General features: G+C 42.9%; 1 protein-coding gene across 1 annotated transcript in view; it reads right to left on the bottom strand.

Annotated features, from left to right (window-relative positions):
• Positions 1-17,856, bottom strand: part of HEPHL1 (hephaestin like 1) — a gene marked incomplete at both ends in the record, with an annotated part of 33,481 nt that extends 15,625 nt beyond the window's left edge. Inside the window, 8 exons of the mRNA XM_082277806.1 lie at positions 2,550-2,681; positions 2,840-2,976; positions 3,657-3,825; positions 4,822-5,076; positions 6,059-6,238; positions 8,012-8,224; positions 9,001-9,245; positions 17,687-17,856. Coding sequence (XP_082133932.1) covers positions 2,550-2,681; positions 2,840-2,976; positions 3,657-3,825; positions 4,822-5,076; positions 6,059-6,238; positions 8,012-8,224; positions 9,001-9,245; positions 17,687-17,856 — 1,501 coding nt within the window. The remainder of the gene's footprint in view (positions 1-2,549; positions 2,682-2,839; positions 2,977-3,656; positions 3,826-4,821; positions 5,077-6,058; positions 6,239-8,011; positions 8,225-9,000; positions 9,246-17,686) is intronic.
• Between the last annotated feature and the right edge of the window lie 2,199 nt (positions 17,857-20,055).

The raw sequence follows: 20,055 nt of genomic DNA, 5'->3' as shown, positions 1-20,055 counted from the left end.
TTCTCAGCACAGTCAGTCTCTAATACTCCAAGAAAATCTTCTTAGAAACTTAGACACAAGTGAAAATAGCAGTATTACATCTAAACACAGCTATTTGCTGCAAACTGCAGTACAAAGCAGAGTATGGCTTCCACGGTATCTGATACTACTGGACTCATCCTGCAACAGTGCTCAATAACAAAAACATTGATTTGGAGTCAAAAACCTTCTGCGACCAACAAGTGCCAAATGCAATATGCAAAGGTATTTCCTGAGAGCACAACTGGAAAAAACATACGTCTGCACTCATCTCCAGATGCAGGTATGTTTATTTACAGTATTTTCCCATGAATAAGCTGCATTCAGACAATATGCAACTTCTGAAAAATTATTTACCCTCAGCATAAACCTACAGCCTCTTCATGTATGCCTACAGGATTCCTGCATGTGTACACTTGTAGATAGATGTAATGGAAATCCAAGAGTTAAAAGGAGAGAAGAAGGGGCAGAAAGATTATTGATGAATCTGGAGTCAGGTTCCTCTCCAAAGACCCAGAGGTGTGCCAGCTCACATGGCTGCTGAACATGGTTTTGGGCTGATTTTGCTACGCACCGAAGGATGCAGTGCTGAAGGGCGCTATTACCAGGGAGTGTTAAATGAAAGCACAACAGCTCTGCAAGCAGAGGGAAGCGGCACTTCCATTGGAGAACTGTCTCTGACATGGGTGGCATTAGGATCTGTGCAGATAACTTCAAGGCTGAACTCAAGCCAGTTGTTTTTTTCATGTTTTGTCTCCTGGCGAATTTGTTGAGTTGCAAAGTCAGCAACAAGAGACAACAATTTAATAAAGCCTTTTGCATTGATTTTATTGTATGATGAGTTTTACATGTTGACCTAATTCTCTCTCGGCACAATTGTCAAAAGAGGGATTATGTCCCATGAGTTTCTTTTGATGTGTTGTAGTGGAAACAAAGCAATTTTAGGCAACAAGAAAACTACATTTCTTGCCCCACACTGGGCGCCAACCTAATGCAGTACTTGTGCTCGAGGCATGAGCTCTGACATGCCCCAGGTCAGAGACAGTCCAGCTGCGTTACTTCTCTGTGTCGCTGAAGCGACTTCGGAATCAGGAAAAGAGCTATTTGCTGGGCTGGCTCGCCGGCTTCTTTGCAGAGGGAACACGGCAGGAGCCGATGGGATCAGCTCACGTTAGCTCGGAGACAAAGGAAGAGAGAGGCTGTTCTGGTCTGGCTCCTAACAGGTTTATTGTTGGAAGTTTCACAACCTGAACAAACTCGGAAGGGATGGGATGGGATGGGATGGGATGGGATGGGATGGGATGGGATGGGATGGGATGGGATGGGATGGGATGGGATCCTCCCCGAGGCTTGTCCTCAGTTTTATAGAGAGTTTGAAAACCGTGGCGAAAGGGGAAAGCAACCAATGAGTTACAAGCCAGGGGGAGGATACAATTTAACAAGAACCACTGGGGTAAACCATGAGGCGGGAGTTATAACAGAGAACCAGGGAACAACCGAGTAACCGGGAATCTTCCCGAACAGGGGGAGGCGGCTTGGACCCGGCACCGCCCAGGGGGTGCAGCTTAGGCTTCTGAGCCACCCCTCGACCCACCCTCTGAGTCTGCCTCTTCGGGAAACTCGATCCAGGGGATGGGCTGGGATTGATTGGCATCACGCTGCCCCAGCCCCGCAGGGGGCTGGGTGACAGCAACACTTTTCAGTGCTGAAAATGCAGCAAAAACTTTTTTGGAGACCACAGCATTATCTCTGTAGGTGCTATGAATTGGATTCATCTCACCTTAATTGGGCCATCTCAAGCTTAGTCCCTAACCCAATCTCTAGACTTCTGTTGTTGGTGAAGAGAGAATCACATCTCCAAAGGGTCTTGTCACTGGCTGTAAAAGGTGCCTACCAATTGAACATGAAATTTAACATCAAATAGTTAAATTTAGGTGAAAGGACCCTGTGCTTGCACAAAACGAGAGGAAGAATTTAATATATGCTCCATTTCGGCATTTATGTATTTATAAGAATTAATAAGGATTATCAGTCCTTCATGTTCCAGGGCAATCAGATAAAAGCTGCCTTTGACACTGACTATCCTGAAGTAAAGCAAGGGCAATGCCCAGCCCGGATTAGAGAATTGGGAGTGAAGCAGCTGGGACCACATGGATAGCTATAGCCAAAGATTCAGCAGGGCCATCATGCGAGATCCTAAGATTCATAATTCTGGAACATGTCCAGAGGAGATCCACTGGTTGCAATGGAGCAATATTAGATTAGAATGAGTAGAAATTGATTGTGCTTGTGACTTTTGTTCGATGTGGACCTCAGCTGGTTTTAGATATCTTGTCTGGAACATATCCAAGGAGACGAACCATCACATTTGCAGACTGTGGAGTCCCATGGGTTGTGTCATGAAGGGTAGATACAACTAATCAAATGATCCCTTTTGTGCCTTAGCACCCACGAAAGGGCAAACCTGCAGAGCTCAGCAGCAGATTTTTGGACTCAAGTATTCTGGATGCAGTAGTGCAACCAAAACTTACCATCTAAGTAGGGAGCACCTTCTGACAGCTTGCTGAAGCTTACACCATGGGCCATGATGCTATAACTTCTTCTGGCTTTGTTGGCAAAAGTAACAAGCACCGTATCTCCCACTTCAGCTTTTATAACAGGGCCTTAATAAACAGAGTGAGGGAAGGTATTAGAAGGACTACTCTCCAGCATACTTTCACCAAAAGAAGACAGAGCTGTGTGCATTAAATTCCCCTCTCAGTCCAGCTGGTTCTACATTCAAACCTGATGTAATGACAGGAGGGGAAAATATTCACTGTACCAAGTATTCCCAGGTGCTTCATGTCCTCTGACCAAGTCTTCTTACTGAACGTTGCGTCAGTATATCCCACATAGCGAACTTTCCAGTATTGGCCTCCTATTCTGTCAGTCCCTTGTGTGAAATATGTTGCAGATTCACTGTGGAATTAGCAAATCGAACTGGTTAAATAATTGAAGGTTCAAGCAGAACCCTTCATTTCAGATAAAGTTATTACTCCCGACACAGGAGAAATGACCCCCCAAGTTACTAATCTGCATACACTTTTCTAGCACACAAAGAAAGATATTACTGGTTTGAATTAGTTAACAAATGGGCATTCATTGTGCATTAGACTTTTATGTTTCACCCTGATTTACTTAGGGAGACATCTGTATCAACTTACCTTAGGGCAAGAACTGTGCACACTGTGTCTCTAATCCTTGTTGGCTTTTCTGGGAGACACTATAATGAAATTTGTCTCTCTCCATCAGTAATAACAGGGGGGAAAGTTCTGCCACTGTGGCACCTCTGAACTCCACTGATTGTAAGTGTGAAAGCTACCTGAAGAGTCTCGATGATGGGTCATTAACTGTGTTGAACTTGGCATGCCTCACTTTCCCCATGGACTTAATGGAGTAAGATAAGTGCTTCTAGAACGCACCTTGAAGCATCGCACTTACGCATCTAGCTTCCTGACAAGGTTGTTTAAATCCATTCCTCCCTGCCCCTTTCAATTAAAATTAATGACAGTGCAGGACCTAGCCCTGGTGAATCACTGGGGCAGTGTCACACGGACTCCTGAAATTAAAGCACAACAGGAGTTGACAAGAAACCTTACCTGCCAGTGGCGTTCAAACCCTGCCCAGTGAATTTATCATAACCGTCAGGTCCATAATTCCAGAGCACTTCTTCAGCAGCGATGTAATATCTTCTCTTGTGACTGATTGGTGAAGAGTGAGACAGGTTTTTTTGGCAGATCTGAACATCATATAGTGCCTCCATGCCACCTGGGAGGAGAAAGAGTCTGGAAACAGTCCCTGACCAGCTGCAGAGTCAGCAATCTTATGGATACAAGTGTGTATTCAAAATTCTCTGGGAGCTACATGGATTGGAAACAATTACTACAGTAAATTTCTATTTCAAAAGACATTCTCTGCCTACAATACGCCAGATACCAACACCCTTCCTGGGTGGTACTTTATGCAACAGGTGAAACTCACTGACATCAATGACACTCTTTAGTGGACTTATTTACTCAATTTCTTAATCTGCATAAGGATGGCAGAATGATTTTGGAGCTCAGAGTGCCTCCAGACATCTGCAAAATGGCATCATCTCCCCCTGACTTCATTAAAATACGGATGGGTTATTTCTGCTGAAAGTATTTGTTGCTTGCCAGAATCAAGTCTGTTTTGCGTGATGCAGATCCCACTGAAATCAGTGTGTAAGAATTCTCCCAACTCATCTCTGCTTTGGTAATTATACATTGCCTGCTGCCATGACACGTAGTTTATGATGCATGCTTTTGGGGTCTTGCACCACGCAAGTATCACAAAATCACCATCAAATTCCTCTACATAATGGTTTCTGAAAACACTGCCAAGTTTTGCCTGATTTCCATAAAGCAAAAAGATATTAAGTGTTCAGCTGGCATGACTTTTTTTAATGTGTAAGTACTTATCTACAACAAAAATTGGTGATGAAAGCTCCTCTCACTGCTCATCAAAATCTCAGGTTTGCCTAGGAAGCATGGGGACAGAGCTGAGTCTAGCAAGTCTTCCTCACATGAGTTACATGGCCAAGTCATTCATACTAGCTGAAGATTTGGCCCACCCAATTTCTGCTGGTGACTAAACTCATGTTCATGATGTTTATTTGGTGAAACAGTTACAAATTGTTCCGAAGTCACAAAGAAGTGTCAAATCCTGCTTTCCCCGGAAGCCTCTCCCAGTTTTCTCTTCCAAACACAGTAGAGGCTGATGAGGGAGATCTATAGCGCATACCTCGTAAGTGCTCATTAACCTGGCACGTTATCAGCCACCTGCCAGGGCTCCCCGGAGTCATCTCCGCCGTGATGAATGTTGCTGGGAAGAGACCGATGACATCTGCTCTCTGGTCTCTGCTAGTGAACGTGTGGCCGTAGAAATAAGCAGCATGGATATCTATCTCGCTTCCCATGCCAAACAAGTGCCAGGACATGGGAGTGTCGGCACACATCTCCAAGCCGGGGAGATTGCCATATATATAACCATTAATAGCTAAAAACAAAAGCATGAGACTTTATGAGAGGTGAAAGAAAAGTGCCTCTGATCCCATTTCTAAGGATGATCCTTTCCTGGCCCAGAAAGAAACTACCTGAATGTTCACACTGAATAAGCCCCTCACAGGCTCCTTGTTGAAGAGCAGCATTTCGAACATACATCTTACTGCTCTGGATGATCAAACGCCCCAAATTCTCTCTCTGTGTCTGTGAAAAACTTCCTGGGCAATATCAAGGTGTTGCAAAGGCCAAGTCATCATCAAAAAGGCCTGATAATGAAATTAACTTGTTCTGCAGATATTCAGCAAGGCTGAAATCTATTTCCTCTTATTCTAAGTCATAAATATACCATTATATGCCAGGCTCAAGCAATTTAGATTTGAAAATTATATCAGCCAAATCAATGTAGTCAGCTCTGTCTTCCTCAGCTTCTACATCTGATAATGTATCAGGATGCTAGGAGAATGAGACTCATATGTTGCACAGTATTTTATTTCCTAGGCTCCCCAGAACAACCAAAATATACAGAAGTATCTGGAATTAACTTCTTACACCAAATGTCCAAATAACACAAAGTACCATTGGCCAATATATCTCTGAAGGGCAGCAGTGGTTGTACCAGCCAGCCCATCATCCACAAGCCCATTGAGAATTCTTTCAGTACACACATCTCAAAGTGCTCTGCAGCTTTTTTTGCTCTTTTCAAAACTGGACAAAAAAAATGGCTTATATCTGTTGCCTAAGATAAAATGCTAAACAAATGTCAGAGCTGGGCATGAAAGCCAAATCTCCTTTCTGCAAACCAGTGTGTCATACTGTATTTAGGGAGAGGTTTTTATCGACACAGTACTTCAACATTCTGACACATTCCTTGCTGACACAGATAAAGGAGAGACATCACAGGGGACAGAAGGTCTGACTGAAGGGAAAAGAGCCTGGTCACTGCTGTAGGTCACCATTTACTCAAAAGTCCTTCTCACCATGCATTCGGTTGCTGGTCCGGAAACCTTCATCCTCTTTGTCAACTGTGTCTGGTTCTAAGCAGAAGGTATTTATATTCTCATCAAGGTACCAGCTGAAGTTTTCATCTACAATGCTAAACATCAGGGCAAAAGCATTAGCAGCACCAGTCCCTTCTATTGTGGTCTCTTCTGCAGTTCCTAAATTGCAAACGAAAAGGAAAGTGATAAAAAAAGCCTTGGAGAGGATTGAATTTAAAAATGACAATAACCTTGGAGCACTCGAGGAAATACAGTTCTTTGCCCTCAGTCTGCAGGGCAGGATGAATTTCACCTAATTTTCTAGGGCATTTTGACCCCCCTCCAACAGACTTTGAACAGATGAGTGCCTCCAGAAGGTAGTTCATCTAAGTCAAGCTGATATTTTTGGTATCTTTTTGATCTGACATGAGGACAAGTACCTGCCAATATCTGTTGACCCATTTCTCCCCTCTTTGGCCCCTTGAGCTCAACCCTGTCCCTTTGTCAGCATTAGCATCTGTGTTCTGCCACAGTGAGCCAGGTCGTGAGCTGGATCTATCCAGAAACCAGTGACTCATGCTTTTTGACAAGGAATTAAGGAGGGGTGAGAGGTAGCCTGCATTTCTGTTGCACTGAAGCAAATGCTGAACCACAACCCCAGAGTGGCCCTCTAAATGTGGCTCACTCTCCACAGACTGACAAGGAATCCATGAGAGTTATCTAGGACTAGATATGTAAATTTAAAAAGGCTGAAGACAGGATGAACAGAATCTATTCCAGCTAAGTTCAATATCATTATCTTAGTGTCTGTTTGGAGAGGAACCTGAGACCTTGTAGGACTGGTGATACCGAGTAGTCTGTTATTATCCACTGCCAGGTGTAGACTTCATCCAATTGTCCAGTCTATCTCTGATCCCATGAAAACCTTTGCCTCTTCTGCCTTCTACAGGAGGGAGCTCAGAGCCTTGCTGTCAGTCCTGTGTCCACCAGCACTGGCTGGAGGACTAGAGAAGTAACATCATGTAGATATCTGCCTTCATGAACTCAAGGCCAAACATGCAGACAACCTGGCCTTTCAGGCTAGGATTGTTTGGAATATGCTATCTCCTAGCTTCATGTGTTGTCACATAGTTATCAGCTCAGTGTCACATATTCAGTTCTGCAGATTTCAAAGGCTCTCGAGGAGAATATGAGTGAGACATTTTAATTGTGTGAGATAAGCTGGAAACTAGGCTTGTCCTTTCCGCATTGAAGTCATTCTCTTCTTCATATGTAAAGCCTGCTTCACAGAAGTACTGTATATAAAATCAGGGCTGATTTTGTACTCTGGAAGTTATTGAAAAGAGGTGGCAGAGTAACATGAGCCCAGGGGGAGAGGTGGTAATTACTCAGCTGATGAAGAGGAGAGGGCTGGTTCATGATGGCTCCAGCATGGACATTAGCAGGCTATAAAGTACACAGGACAGGCTGTTCAGTGCACATCCCCATATGGTTGTGAGATATAACTTGTAAACAAAAATAGATACATACTCTGTATGTGGAAAAAATTACAAACACTGGGCCTTCAAATATGTAAACACTAATGCCAAAGTCACCCAGCCAGCTCTAATTTCATTTCCTGAGCAACGAGTCCTTTGTTCATCCTGAAACTTCCCCAGTTTGGGAAAGTATTATTTTTGGTCTCGGCCACGACGGGATGGTCACAGAGCATGCTGCAGTCCCTCCACCAGCCGAGGCAAATCTATCGTGCCAAAGGGGAGCAGGAAGGGGGTTGTCCCAGAGCTACAATACCTACCCTGGGATGTTCCTGGAATGGCCCATCTATTCCTTGCCCCTTTTTATGGGCTATGTAGGGATAGACTCTAGACCATCATGTTTATACCTGTAAGCAAAAATGACTGTTAAGATGCCAAGCTTGGCAGAGGGGCTTGCTCAGTGTTTCTAGCTCAGTACCTTTTTTACACACCAGCAGAGGCCCAATTAAACCAGATGCAATATCTCTTGGTGTGTCAATGTGAGAATGGTAAATCCAAGTCAAGCAGTTTGAGTCTGCCAAAGTTGGGGAATAATCTTTCCTTACTGGCCATGTGTATGTGTAATTTCCACCAGGAACAACAAAGTCGTCCTCCTTGCTTTTACCACCAGTTCCATCAGGGTAAAGTGCTCCTAATACATAAAAAGGAAAAAGGAAGATTTTACCATCCCTTAGTTGTTTTTGTTAAATAAATGTGTCATTTATTCTATTTTAACGTGTATTTATAAAATAATAACAGCACTCACAAACACAGAATTACTGAGAAATTATGAAAAAACTCAGAATTTCTGTCAATCTCACCACAAATGTATTGGGAGTTAAAATCCATTTTTTATTGGTAGACAAAGCTTTAAAAATGTATTAACAGGATCTGTTTCTTCCTAGTCTCTTTACTCTTATCAGTCATCTAGAATCTTGTCATCTAAGAGTGTGTATTTTTTCACAGAAGACTGATGAGGGTACTGACTGTAGGCACATCCACACAGTCCTCTAACAAAAATACATATGCATAGGTGCAGGATTCTGAAAATTAGATCATATCTGTTACAGGCCAAAAGAGAGGAAAACATTTAGTTGCAAGAACTCCATCTATTCAAATAGAGGTAGAAGGAAGGAGGGAAGATGTTTTGATGACTTATGATTCAGAACAATAATTCAGGCAAATAGACCCATCTAACCTGTTTCAGTACTGGATTTATCCCAGGTGTCGAAAGTTTGTGGCAAAAAGTTTTGAGATGAGGCTGTTCCTGGTTTTAGTCATCAGCTGCAATTACTGATGGGTTTATGAGAGGGTGATCCACAGTCTTCTGATGTCAATGTCAATAACAATAAATACTTGGACAGACTTGTAGCCATGATATTAGTTACTCCAGGGGAAAAAGAGAGGAAAAGGCAAACCAGCTTTTACCTTCAGAGTCCTTGTCATAGAAGACTCCATGCGGATGCACAGAGTATGGGCGGGAGCCAAAGTTTTTTAGATGGATGATAAAGACATCCTCTTCTTCAGCCTTCAGGACTGGCCCAAGGAACCCCAGCCATGCTGCTTTGGGGATCTCCTGGGAGTAAGTGTCATCTGTGAATTGCCTAAAAATAGCCTTTTTGTACACACGTCCTATCCGGTTGGCTCCTCTTGTTGCATACACTCTTGCAAACCTAGTGTTGGGAAGGGAAAATTTGAGAGACAGTAAACCTGCCTTAAGAACTGATCAAATAACGGGTGCTTGCAGTGCAGATAAATAGTTCCCTGGGACACATCACACAGCTGGTGGAATTAAAGCTCAGGAGTACATCAGGACATGACTAGCAGGGCCTACCCTTTCTGTACAGTAACAACCATCCCACTTTCAGGTCCGGTCTTTAGCACAGTTGCTACAAGTCTTCATTGAGGACCAGCCACTCAAGCCTCAAGCTGCTCAATTTTAACAGCTTCTCCCTCTTTTGAAGGTTTGAAACCTCACCTCTGAAAGCATGACTGTTCGGAAGGAAAATAAAACCAAATTAAGATTTTTCAAAAGCTAATTAAAGAGATTCTAACCAACCAACTCAGCTCCCTGGAAGAGTAGCATTAAATGTGTTTTGCATGAAATGTATAACTTCCACATTCCAGAGTCTATGTTTATAGCAATTTCAAGTGACGGAGAACCCACCATATTGTCAGTGGTTAAGATATTATAGCTTTTAAACACCTGCTCCCTTCGAAGCCTAAATTGCATTTGCAGTCTAATATCATCCAGCTCCACACTGCAACCACTGGTTCCAGCCAAGTTTTGTCTCAGATCAAAGGAGCCACATACCATCAGAAACTTCTTTTCTATGCAGACACTTGCATAAGTTTTAATTAATTGACTAAATTGCCTCCTACCCTTCTTCTGGACAAACCAAGCACACTGATATTCTTTATGCCACAAATCTTTCACAAAGCTCTCTTTTGAGGGCAAATATTTCTCTATCTGTGTTGAAGTCTGAACACAAGAACTCACACAAAAGGCAAGTAATATTCCACCTAGGGCCAGAGATGCTCCCAGTCAATATTTCTTACATAATTGGGAATCAGTTTTGCCCTTGTAACTATAACATCATACTGATGACCCATGTCCACCCTATCTGTGATGATATAAAATCCATTTTTTAATTGTCTCCATGTCACAGCTGGTAAATATGATATACAATCTTCATCCCTAATTATAAAACTCAATGAAGGCAGAAATCAAACCCTTTGCTACACAGCAAGTAGGGGATTTTATGACCAATTTCACCATAATTGACTGCTCCATGATCTTTTTCATCCCCTGAAGATTGTTGGAACTTTCATGCTTCCTAAAAAACTCATTCAAAAGTTGAACTACATTTTCCTGAAGTATCACTGGCAGAAATATAGCAATTTCATATTTATTGTGAGGTTTTTGACTGGTCAGTTCACTTGCTTAACAAATTTCATTTAGATTCTTTTGTGAAGTGCAAGCAACCAAAGTGTTGGATGTCACATAAGTTGAAAGGTATTATTTGCTTTAAGTTCTTCACCACAAGATCCTCTTCTCCCTCCACCCAAACCTTTCTATGATTCTGTGATTTCTATGACACCATAACCCAGAACATCCCCCCAGCTGTGGTCATTGCACCTCAGTGATCACTAACACAGACCCCTGATGTGATCCAGATACAAAAGTCTCCAAAAAGTATACTTTTTCATTTGAAATGTGTGCTCTATAAGAAGCAACAAGTTTTGGCACAAATTAAAGCCTTGTCGATAATACGGCTGTGGCAGAAACAGTGGGGTAGGATGGGGGGAAGGGGCAGAAGCTTCTCATTCTGCTCCTTCAGAGAATAATGTATACTGGATAAACACACCCCAAAAGCAGGGTTAAGGAATGAGTTGCCGAGAAATCTGGATTTTCAGTGGATTGGCAGGTCTGTGGTAGCTGTCTGTGCACATAGCAATACCTGGCAAGTCTCACCACATTCACCTAGGAGAAGATACCTTCTATTGCCTGGGGGAAGAGCTGCCACCAGAGTCTTTACCACAGAGTAGGAGGTGGTGTCAATAGGAGTGCAATCTAAATGCACGTGCTTCCTTACCTCATGGCAATGTATTCATGTGGCTATGCCCTAATTCGAATTATGAATTGATTTTTAAAAATGGTTTGTAAGAAATTTTCTCTAGAAGAATATCCAATAGATTTTTTCAGAAATTCTCTATTTTCGGGAGATATTTTTCATCATTTTTTTTCCAATTTCACCATCCACCAAATATTTTGGTGCAGTGGCACCATGCTTTTGCCATGATGACAGTGTCTTTATGTCCAGACAACATTGCACACTCTCCCATAACACCCCTGGGATACACTGCCTCTTCTGAAGAAGGATAATTGTACCCCAGAAAAATGCACTTATTAGTCAGGCTTTGTTAAATGCTTCACATGAGCCTAGCTCCTTTAAATGCATAGATCAAGATCCCAACATCCAGTTAGTCACAGAAGTTCAAGAAATTACTGTGAGAAAACCCTCTTGGCTTAGACATTGGAGACTTTCTCAGTGCCTAAAGCTATGCTATAATATCTGGATCTGTGCTTGCCTCCTGCTTAAAGCTATCTAGAAGTCAGGAAAAGAAGTCTTTTTAGTGGCAGCCTTCTGAAAGGAGGACTATTCAAATGGGAGCAATGGGTATCAGCTGCAGCCAGTCACAGTCTAGGTGATGCTCTGTGTGTACAGAGATATATTTCCCACACATCCTTTTGGTTGCCCTCAGTACCTGAAAACAGAGCACTCTGGTTGTTTTGAGTCCCATTCTAGGTGCCCAGGTTGCCACATGTCATCCAGGAGAATTTTGGGGGCCCACCTCAGCCTTCCCATGTAGCTGGTAGCTCCATGCCTCTTTATGAGTGTTGATGTGCTTCACATTACAGCTCTTAAAAGTCCTTTTGCAGAAGGAATACCCACACTGGACCTAATGCCAAAATGCTTCCTATCTGTCATTCCTCTCTTGTCACAAGAAGACAAAGCTTCTCCCTACCTCTTCATACTCTCCTGCTCATTTCAAACTGCTTCATCCTCCTGGTGGCTTTGTGATGTTGCTGTCTGAACCTCTTTCATCTTTCTGATCTTGTGCAGATGTAAGAACTGCTCCACTAAATTTTAACTATTTCCCTCCAACTCAGTTGTCAGCCTGCACTTCATGTGCATAACATCATGATGCTCAGACAGCCTTTCTTCCTGCAGTAATAGGGAATACTCCATCCTCTGGCGTAGTACCCATGCAAGCTTCCTAAATTTCCTCCTACATCTCTTGCAGTCAGGCCAGTCTCGAGGTTACATATAGAGATAAGCAGGCTTGCAAATCAGGGCATAAAAAATCTTGTTCAGACTAAGAAAGCCATGCAAATCTTGCCTTCATTTCTGTGTCTGATTTCATTTTAGTGCTTGACCCCTGTCAGCAGTAGCAAAGCTCCAAGAAAGACTGGCAATGCACCTGGGTGGAACAGGGAGTTATTAACAGGGAATTAACTCTCATTCTTTAAAATAAGTGTAAGCATAATTACAGACATCCAGTTCCCTGCAATGATGAGTAATACGACTCTTCCACAGAGAGAAAGAGTAAAACAAGAGTGTCATGTAGATTCTGCTTCAAATCAAGTCTAGACATGCAGATAATCTGCCATTTCCAGGTAGATCCATGAGTTAGGATAGGACCATGAAGAGTAATTTCTACACCCATTTCTTTAATCACACAGAAGAAGTGTTTTGCCATAATTTTTACTGTGTTTGTTACCTTTGCTCTCAAGGCTACAACCTAACAGAGGTTATGTTTTCCAAGAGGTGCTTACATGAGCACTGTGTTACAGCGAGCAGTAGGAAATGGGAAGACACCTTGTGCATGACCAAGCAAACAGCTCTTCAGTAGCCTGGAGACAGATCCTCACTGATACAATTTCTAAGCCTCCTGAGTTTGTTTGCTGCTCTAATCACCACTAAGTGCCAAAAAACAGCACTCAGAATAACTACTAGATGTGGAGTCCCAAATTTTCTCCTGTGGTTGACATTCCCAATAGCTACTGTACACTCCTGGGTGCAACTGTATGCAAATGCAAAATTTCTTTTTGTTGTCATTATTCCACTCAAGTCCCATAGACTTTACTCCCGTAACCATTTAAACAATCATCTTTATGGGTTTATTCCCTAAAATCTGTAGATGATGAAACCTACCTTACTCTCCATCCTCTTTACATACTCTGTGTTTGGGTTTATAACTGTTTTATTTCCTCAAAGTTCCTGATTTTTCCTGTGGCTGAAGTAAGCCAGGATGGTGCCAGGACAGGGCTCCAGATGCCACAATTGTTTTAACCCCTGGGCCATGTCACCTGTTCAGGGTAACCCTCCACCACACCATGACTCCCATGCTCAGGCCAGTGCAATGTCTGTCCTTGAGGGATGGCCAACGAAGGGGGACCAGTGGTGCCAACTCACCTTTGTAAAAGGTGCCCTGACCACAAAGCGTCAAGCAACAAAGTTGACTGTCCTCAAAAGACAGAGACACAAAGCTCTCAAAGGATGTTTTAGGCTTTTTCTGACCCACATGAGCCACAGAGGTCAATAAAATCCATAAAATCTTAGATGAGGCTCTGAGGTATCACAGGTGTGGTATGATGGTTTCCCTCCTACAATAAACTTGCCCCTGAAGTCAGTAACAAAGCTCCTCTCAGGCTTTATTAGAGCCAGGATTTCACCTCAAATACCCTTTTGATGTCGACCCTTCCCACAATGATCATCTCTGCTGTTGCAATTGGGTTATTTGGCCGCACAATGACTCAGCCATTAGTGTAGCATTTGTGACGACAGTTTCACCGTCATTTCTCTGGGTGGGATCTCCTCGTAGGCAAATTGCACAAACCATGTTTGATGCTGTGGTAGCAAAAAACGCCCGTTAGTGTTGGTGGGTGCAAGACTTGCCCTAGATAAGTGTAGGATTGGTGGCCTAAAGAGAAGGGATGAGCTACTACATCAGGCAAAACTTACTAACGTTTACCACCAGCAAAGCAAGATTTAAGTGTCCATCATATAAACTAGTATCAAGCTAATTTCAGGGGATTATCAACTAAACTTTAATCCTGAGGGCTGAGCTACAGTGGGGAAATAATGACTGGTGGATGTCAAGCCACAACACCTAGGTGTATTTTCCGCTTGAAAGGCCATTTCCCATGTGGCCATTAAAGAAAGCAGAAAACATCCAAGCTCACTCTCCTACATCAGCAATAACTCACAAAATCTTGCTGGGGTCTGCATCACATCCAGCAGCACTGATAGCACCTTCCCCCCTGTGTGTCTAGTCCAGCACAGTTTCACGGTCAGCTCTTCCACCAATTATATAAGGTGGGAAGGGATGCTGACCATCTTCACAGCTCACCTATCTCAGTGGCCATAATTTGGATCTGCGATTTCCAAAGCCCTGTGTGCTTCAGAAAATCTAAGTTTAATTTCTGAAGGGAGAAGAGAGTGAAATATCTTGGCTGCACTCATAGCACTCCAAATTACGAGAATTAGTAGAACAGCTTGAGGGCTCAAGCTTAGACAAGACAAAGGGCAGAGGTGAACAGCCTCATTAGTCTTTTTACTTTAAAAGTACTGATGTACAGCAAGATATTTATTCTCTGCAAGCAGCAGGCTGGCTCTGGAGCACTGCAGTAAGACAAGGCATCAAAAAAATTATCAACCAAGCAGAATAGTTCTGCTAATTCAGGGATCATTTGGGCTAATCAGCTCTGACGAGAGGCAGTCTTTTCAGCTCACACCCAGGCAGGTTCTGATGCAGCACTAGGATTCCTGGCTCCAGAGGCATCTCACTCAGCACCAGCACAGCAGGGTCTGAGCAGCATAGCTGAGTCTGGTGCCAGGATATGCTCACCTGATTTCCAGCCCCATGCCTCATCTACCAAAGCCTCCTTTATCCTCTTTACTACCAAAAACTAAAAGTTGAGGAAGATATTCTTGACTTTGGCAAGCAACACTGAAAATCATCTTTTAAATGTCATTATCTGATCCAGGCAATGTAACACTTTCCATTGCACACTTGCTAATTCAGGATTTTCATTAAGTACTGAAGAATAAGTGGTTTTGATTATATCTCTGCGGGCTAGCTGGAATCAAAGGGAACATTCCTTTTTGCATATGCACCAATTCCTTTAAAGATAATCAGCTTGTCTGCAACCTCTTTATCTTCACTTCCTTCTCAATAAAAGTGGGCTAGTGCCTCATCAGATGGGTGCTGTGAGGGTGCTTCACAAGATGAGAAGTGCTAGGCTCAGCGAGCCTGAGCATTGCTGCTTGCAGAACAGAGCCAGCTCAAAATGCTTTCCTATCCCTACCTGGAAACTGGCCCTTAAACTTTGCTTATGGAACTACTTTTTTAATAATATCCATAGGAACCAATCAATTAGCTGAAAAGTAGCCCATTATTATACTGCTTTAAATTTACATTAGAGATTATCCTAAAGAGCTGAATAGTCAAAATAGCTATTACTGATTCACTATTTAACCCACATGCTTATGCAGACACGCTATTATTCCAGAATACAGCACTTTATCCTGGCTCAACTCAATACAGTTTAGAAATTGAGTAAGATAACAAAAATCTCTTAATTATCCCGCATGTAGGGAAGTCATGGCAAGCATCTTCCCAGCTTTGAATGTACCATCTACATTAAAATCCTCTGTGGGTAAACCTTTTGGAATTAGCATTCTGTAATTATTACATTGCCGTGGTGACTGAAGATGTAAGCTATCTTCCATCCCTGTCCTGCCATTTTGTAAAAAGAATTGCATTTATGTCACAGACTTAAAAGTAAATGTGCCACTTGGTGTTCAGGGAGCACAAAGTGCAGACAGCCTTAAAAGTACAATTTACAGAACAGATTCCAATCTCTCTGTGGTATCTCTCTATTGAATATCTCTCCATTGAAGTGGATTTATAAGTAGCTGCTCTTCAGTAAAAGCTGAACTACTCTACAGTGAGAGATATTCTAGTTTAGTGAGTGGAGAAAGTTATCTGCTCTATTAAGACTAGGAAAGTGAGAAACTCAAGTATTTAACATTAATGAAGAATAACTTTGCCAGTAAACCTTGTTTTCATGGGCTAGGAACAAACTATTACCCTTAATTCTATCTATAAAGGTAACACCTATTGACTTGGATGCTATCTGGGACCCCTAGCTGTTAAAAGCTTAAGCATAAATTTGTATTGAAAAATAAAACTCTTTCTCATCTCCTTCTTGTGACAAAATAATTTCTTTTATGAAATTCATCTGAGAGTGATTCTGAAATTACTGACCACTAGAGACATGTCCAACATGGCTTGGGATTTCCGGAAAAGTCAGAAAGTACATTTCCATCTCTAACTTCTGGGATGCAGCATCTAGCTCCCAGTGAGCCTCCAAACCTTGTACAGAGACCAGGACTTCACTTAAAGCTCCCACTCCAATCCCAAGCCTAGACACAGAGGAAGGATTCCCAAAATACCTCTAGTGTGTCAAAAATATCCATGAAATGTTAAAAATATTCCCACACAGTTGAATCCCATGATGTAAGAAGTAATGGTTTTAAACAAAACAAAGTCAATTCAGATGTAAGAAAAAAGTTTTTAACAATGAAGGTGGTAAAACACCAGCACACATTGCCCAGAGAGGTGGTGGATGCCCCATCCCTGGAAGCATTCAAATTCAGCATGGATGTGCCTCTGAGCAGCCTGACCTAGTTGAAGATGTCCCTGAACACAGCAGGGGAGGTGAATGAGATGACTTTTAAAGGTTCCTTCCAACCCAAATCATTCTTTAGAGAGGCACCAGGGATCGGAGCCATCTCCGTCCGATGTCCAGGCCAGCTCTCCTGCTGTGGGAGGAACACACAGCCAGCCCCAGCAGTGTGGACATGAGAACAGACACACCTGTTTGCACTGGCCAAGGCACGATTCATCACAGTGCTCACCTACACTTCCCAGTTTCAGAGAGCACCAGGAATTCTGTCTGACCATTCACTATTGTGTATCTAAGCACTTATTTAAATACATTTCCCAAATGGGGGTCCCCACAGTGGTATAGATTGCATGGATATAGGGACTTGTATCTCATTCGTAGGTACTATACACATCACGATATCATACCAAGTTCCCCGATTTTTACCAGGGAGAATACTTAAAACCTTTTGCCAGTTAAACAGAGTTTTGTGTCTTACTGAAAAGAGCAGTGCTTGGTTACAGCAAAGTTGCAGTTTGCTTTTTGATACCAAGTCCCAGAGATACCTGCATCTCTATGAAATTCATGTGTGGGATATTGAGCCCATACCTGATGCTTTCTTGGCCAATATTCATTCATTAACATCCTCTTCAAATACATGCTAACTATCACTTTGCTTAATCAACCACAATGGAAGAGAAATCAATCGAAGTCTACTCCTGCCTTGAACCTGAATTCCCACCTATGACAACATCATCAGAATAAAAGCAAGGAAAAGTCCGTCTTAAGACATTTGCAGCGAAGTTACCACATCAACCAATTTTGGTTTGGAGCTGTTGGTACACCTCCAGCTTAGCAAAGCCCCCGGTCACTTACTTGTCCTCTAAGAGGCTTTGCCCCGTGATCAGATTTTTCCCAGATGGTGCATAGTCCCAGTTCTCTTCCACAATCCCGAGGTAGTAAGTTCTGGTCCTTGCTTCCACCACTGCCCACAGGCAGAGGAACCCCAGGGCGCGGAGGCGGCCACCGCGCTGTGCGGGAGGCATTTGTGGTGCGAGGCTGGCACGGGCAGGCAGCAGCAGGATGCACCACAGGGAGCTCACCTGTCCCTCCCTCCCAGCTCTCGACAAGTTATAAATAAGGAAGAGACAGAGCAAAGCTCCTCCTTTTCAGGAGGTTAGGACTGGGATAGGCAGAGAGCCGGGCTATGCAGAGCAGGGAGAAGGTTGCTGTCGTGGCAGGACCTTTGCCAATCCTTTGGTTAGTGAGTGAATTACTCACTTACCTGTCCAGGCTAGAGCCAGTTGGTGGTTTTTAGAAGTTTGAATGCTTTTTAGTCCTCCTTTTGCCAAACTAGGTGATGTTGCATATTGGGGCAGAAGAGGGGTTGGTAGTTTTGACATCCTTGTAAAAACCCTTTTTAAAAAATTTTTATTTTAACTTCTTTATCATGTCTGAGATTTCTAAAAATAGCATCTTGTTGCTTTCCTTATTTTTTTTTCAATGACATAACACTAAGTTATAATCCAGCATTATCAGAGGGAGTAAAAGAATTGGCCAGTACCTCTCCAATTTCTAGCCTTTTTTGATCTATTTATTAAGACTGTAATTGATCTGAATATATTCAGTTTTAAGGTGCCCAAAATGAGGTACCTTTTTACAAGCATCCCTGGAAATTAGAGCCCTTATAATAGTCTTTCCATTTGGACACCTAAGAATCGAGGCTCACAAAGATCACCCTTTTATTAACCTTGGTAATTAACATGCCCACGTAGCTCTCTAGAAAATCGCTCCCTCCCTTTACAGCTTAACCTCCTCTAAGAGGATATCTGTGTTACCATCTTGGCAAAGCCCAGTGTAAATGTATATAGGATAGGATAGGATAGGATAGGATAGGATATTTTAAACCACTTAGGAAAGATCCCCAAAAATATCATCTAGGTGACAAGACATTTTGCAAAAGCATACTGCTCTGCTCCTAATTTTTAACTGACTACAGGCATTAAAAATTTGCAGTTCTGGAATACAGTTCTTGAGACCCATTGCAAGCTCAAACAGTTGTGAAATTCCCCTTTCAGGTCCAGAACCATGGGACCTCTTCCTGTGCAAGCTAAGGGTTATCTGTGACTAGGGCTGCAGGAGGCTTCAGAAGCAGACTTGGAAGTCACAGGTTTAATGCTGTCTGCCAAGACATAGCTCAGTGAGGTGAATGAGGTTTTATATGGCAGTCATGTGAGGTTCACCCTCTGGTATGTGGCAGAGATGGCTACACGTACAGTCAGCTGTGCTGAGCTCCCCTCTCCTCGCTGGTGTGCAGGTGTCTCTGAAGTCACAGAGAATAACTCAAAAAACAGGTGCTGTTCACAGCAGCCGAGCTGCAGCCGCCTGGACCTTGATAGATCTCATCTAAATTAAGAGACAAGGCACACAGACACATGCAGTATTGTACTAAAGAAGCTTTCGGTGGTTTTAGGCTATGCTTTGCATCTCTTTAGCTATGAGGACTGAAAGTCCAGTATATGTGGGTTAAGGATACAGTCAGACAACTGCAAATGGTCAGTTTGACATAGCTGTAAAAGCAGGAGTCCCTCGGCTCCCCAGATCTCTCTGATACATGCTGATGTTCATTTTCTCATGTCAGTTAATCGATGAACAATGAGAAAGAGGAGAGCTGATAGGACAACACAGGTGTTGTACGATAGGACAATAGAGCTGTTGTACAGAGAGCGTGATCCTCAGAGGCAGCACCTACAGACTTCCTGATATCCTTGGAGACCTTGCTGATCTCTTCACTCTTCTGCTGCAAACCACACACTGCCCAGCCTCTTGGCTTCTCATGTCAACCTGTACCCTCTCTTCCAAAATACTGATACTTAAAAATCATCTTCCTTTTCCACTGCTTTATTGTGTCACTTTGTTGCGTTACTCAAATTATGATGACTAAAAGTGTTGTGATTCTAAAAGGCGTAGTTAGAAAGCAAAAGAAAACACAATTACTGTGGGACAGAGCTTTGCCAGCCCGTGGCACAGCCCTGGAACATGCCCCTGGGGTGGGACACACAGGCCAGCTGGTGGGCTACAAACCTGTGAAAAGGCCAAGGTGACACTTGGAGGTTAACAGGATCCCACTGTCGTCTTTGCACAGGGCCTAGGAATACTTCCACTGCCCAGAGGAGCTCTCCTGAGCCCGGGGGAGTTACAAACTTCATCTCCTGTCACTCAAGCACCTGCATTTACAAGAACTC

The sequence above is a fragment of the Coloeus monedula genome (assembly GCF_965178545.1).
Source record: "Coloeus monedula genome assembly, chromosome: 3".
Classification (NCBI taxonomy): Eukaryota; Metazoa; Chordata; class Aves; order Passeriformes; family Corvidae; genus Coloeus; species Coloeus monedula.
The sequence above is the reverse complement of the archived record's forward strand: the minus strand, read 5'-3'. Positions and strand labels throughout refer to the sequence as shown.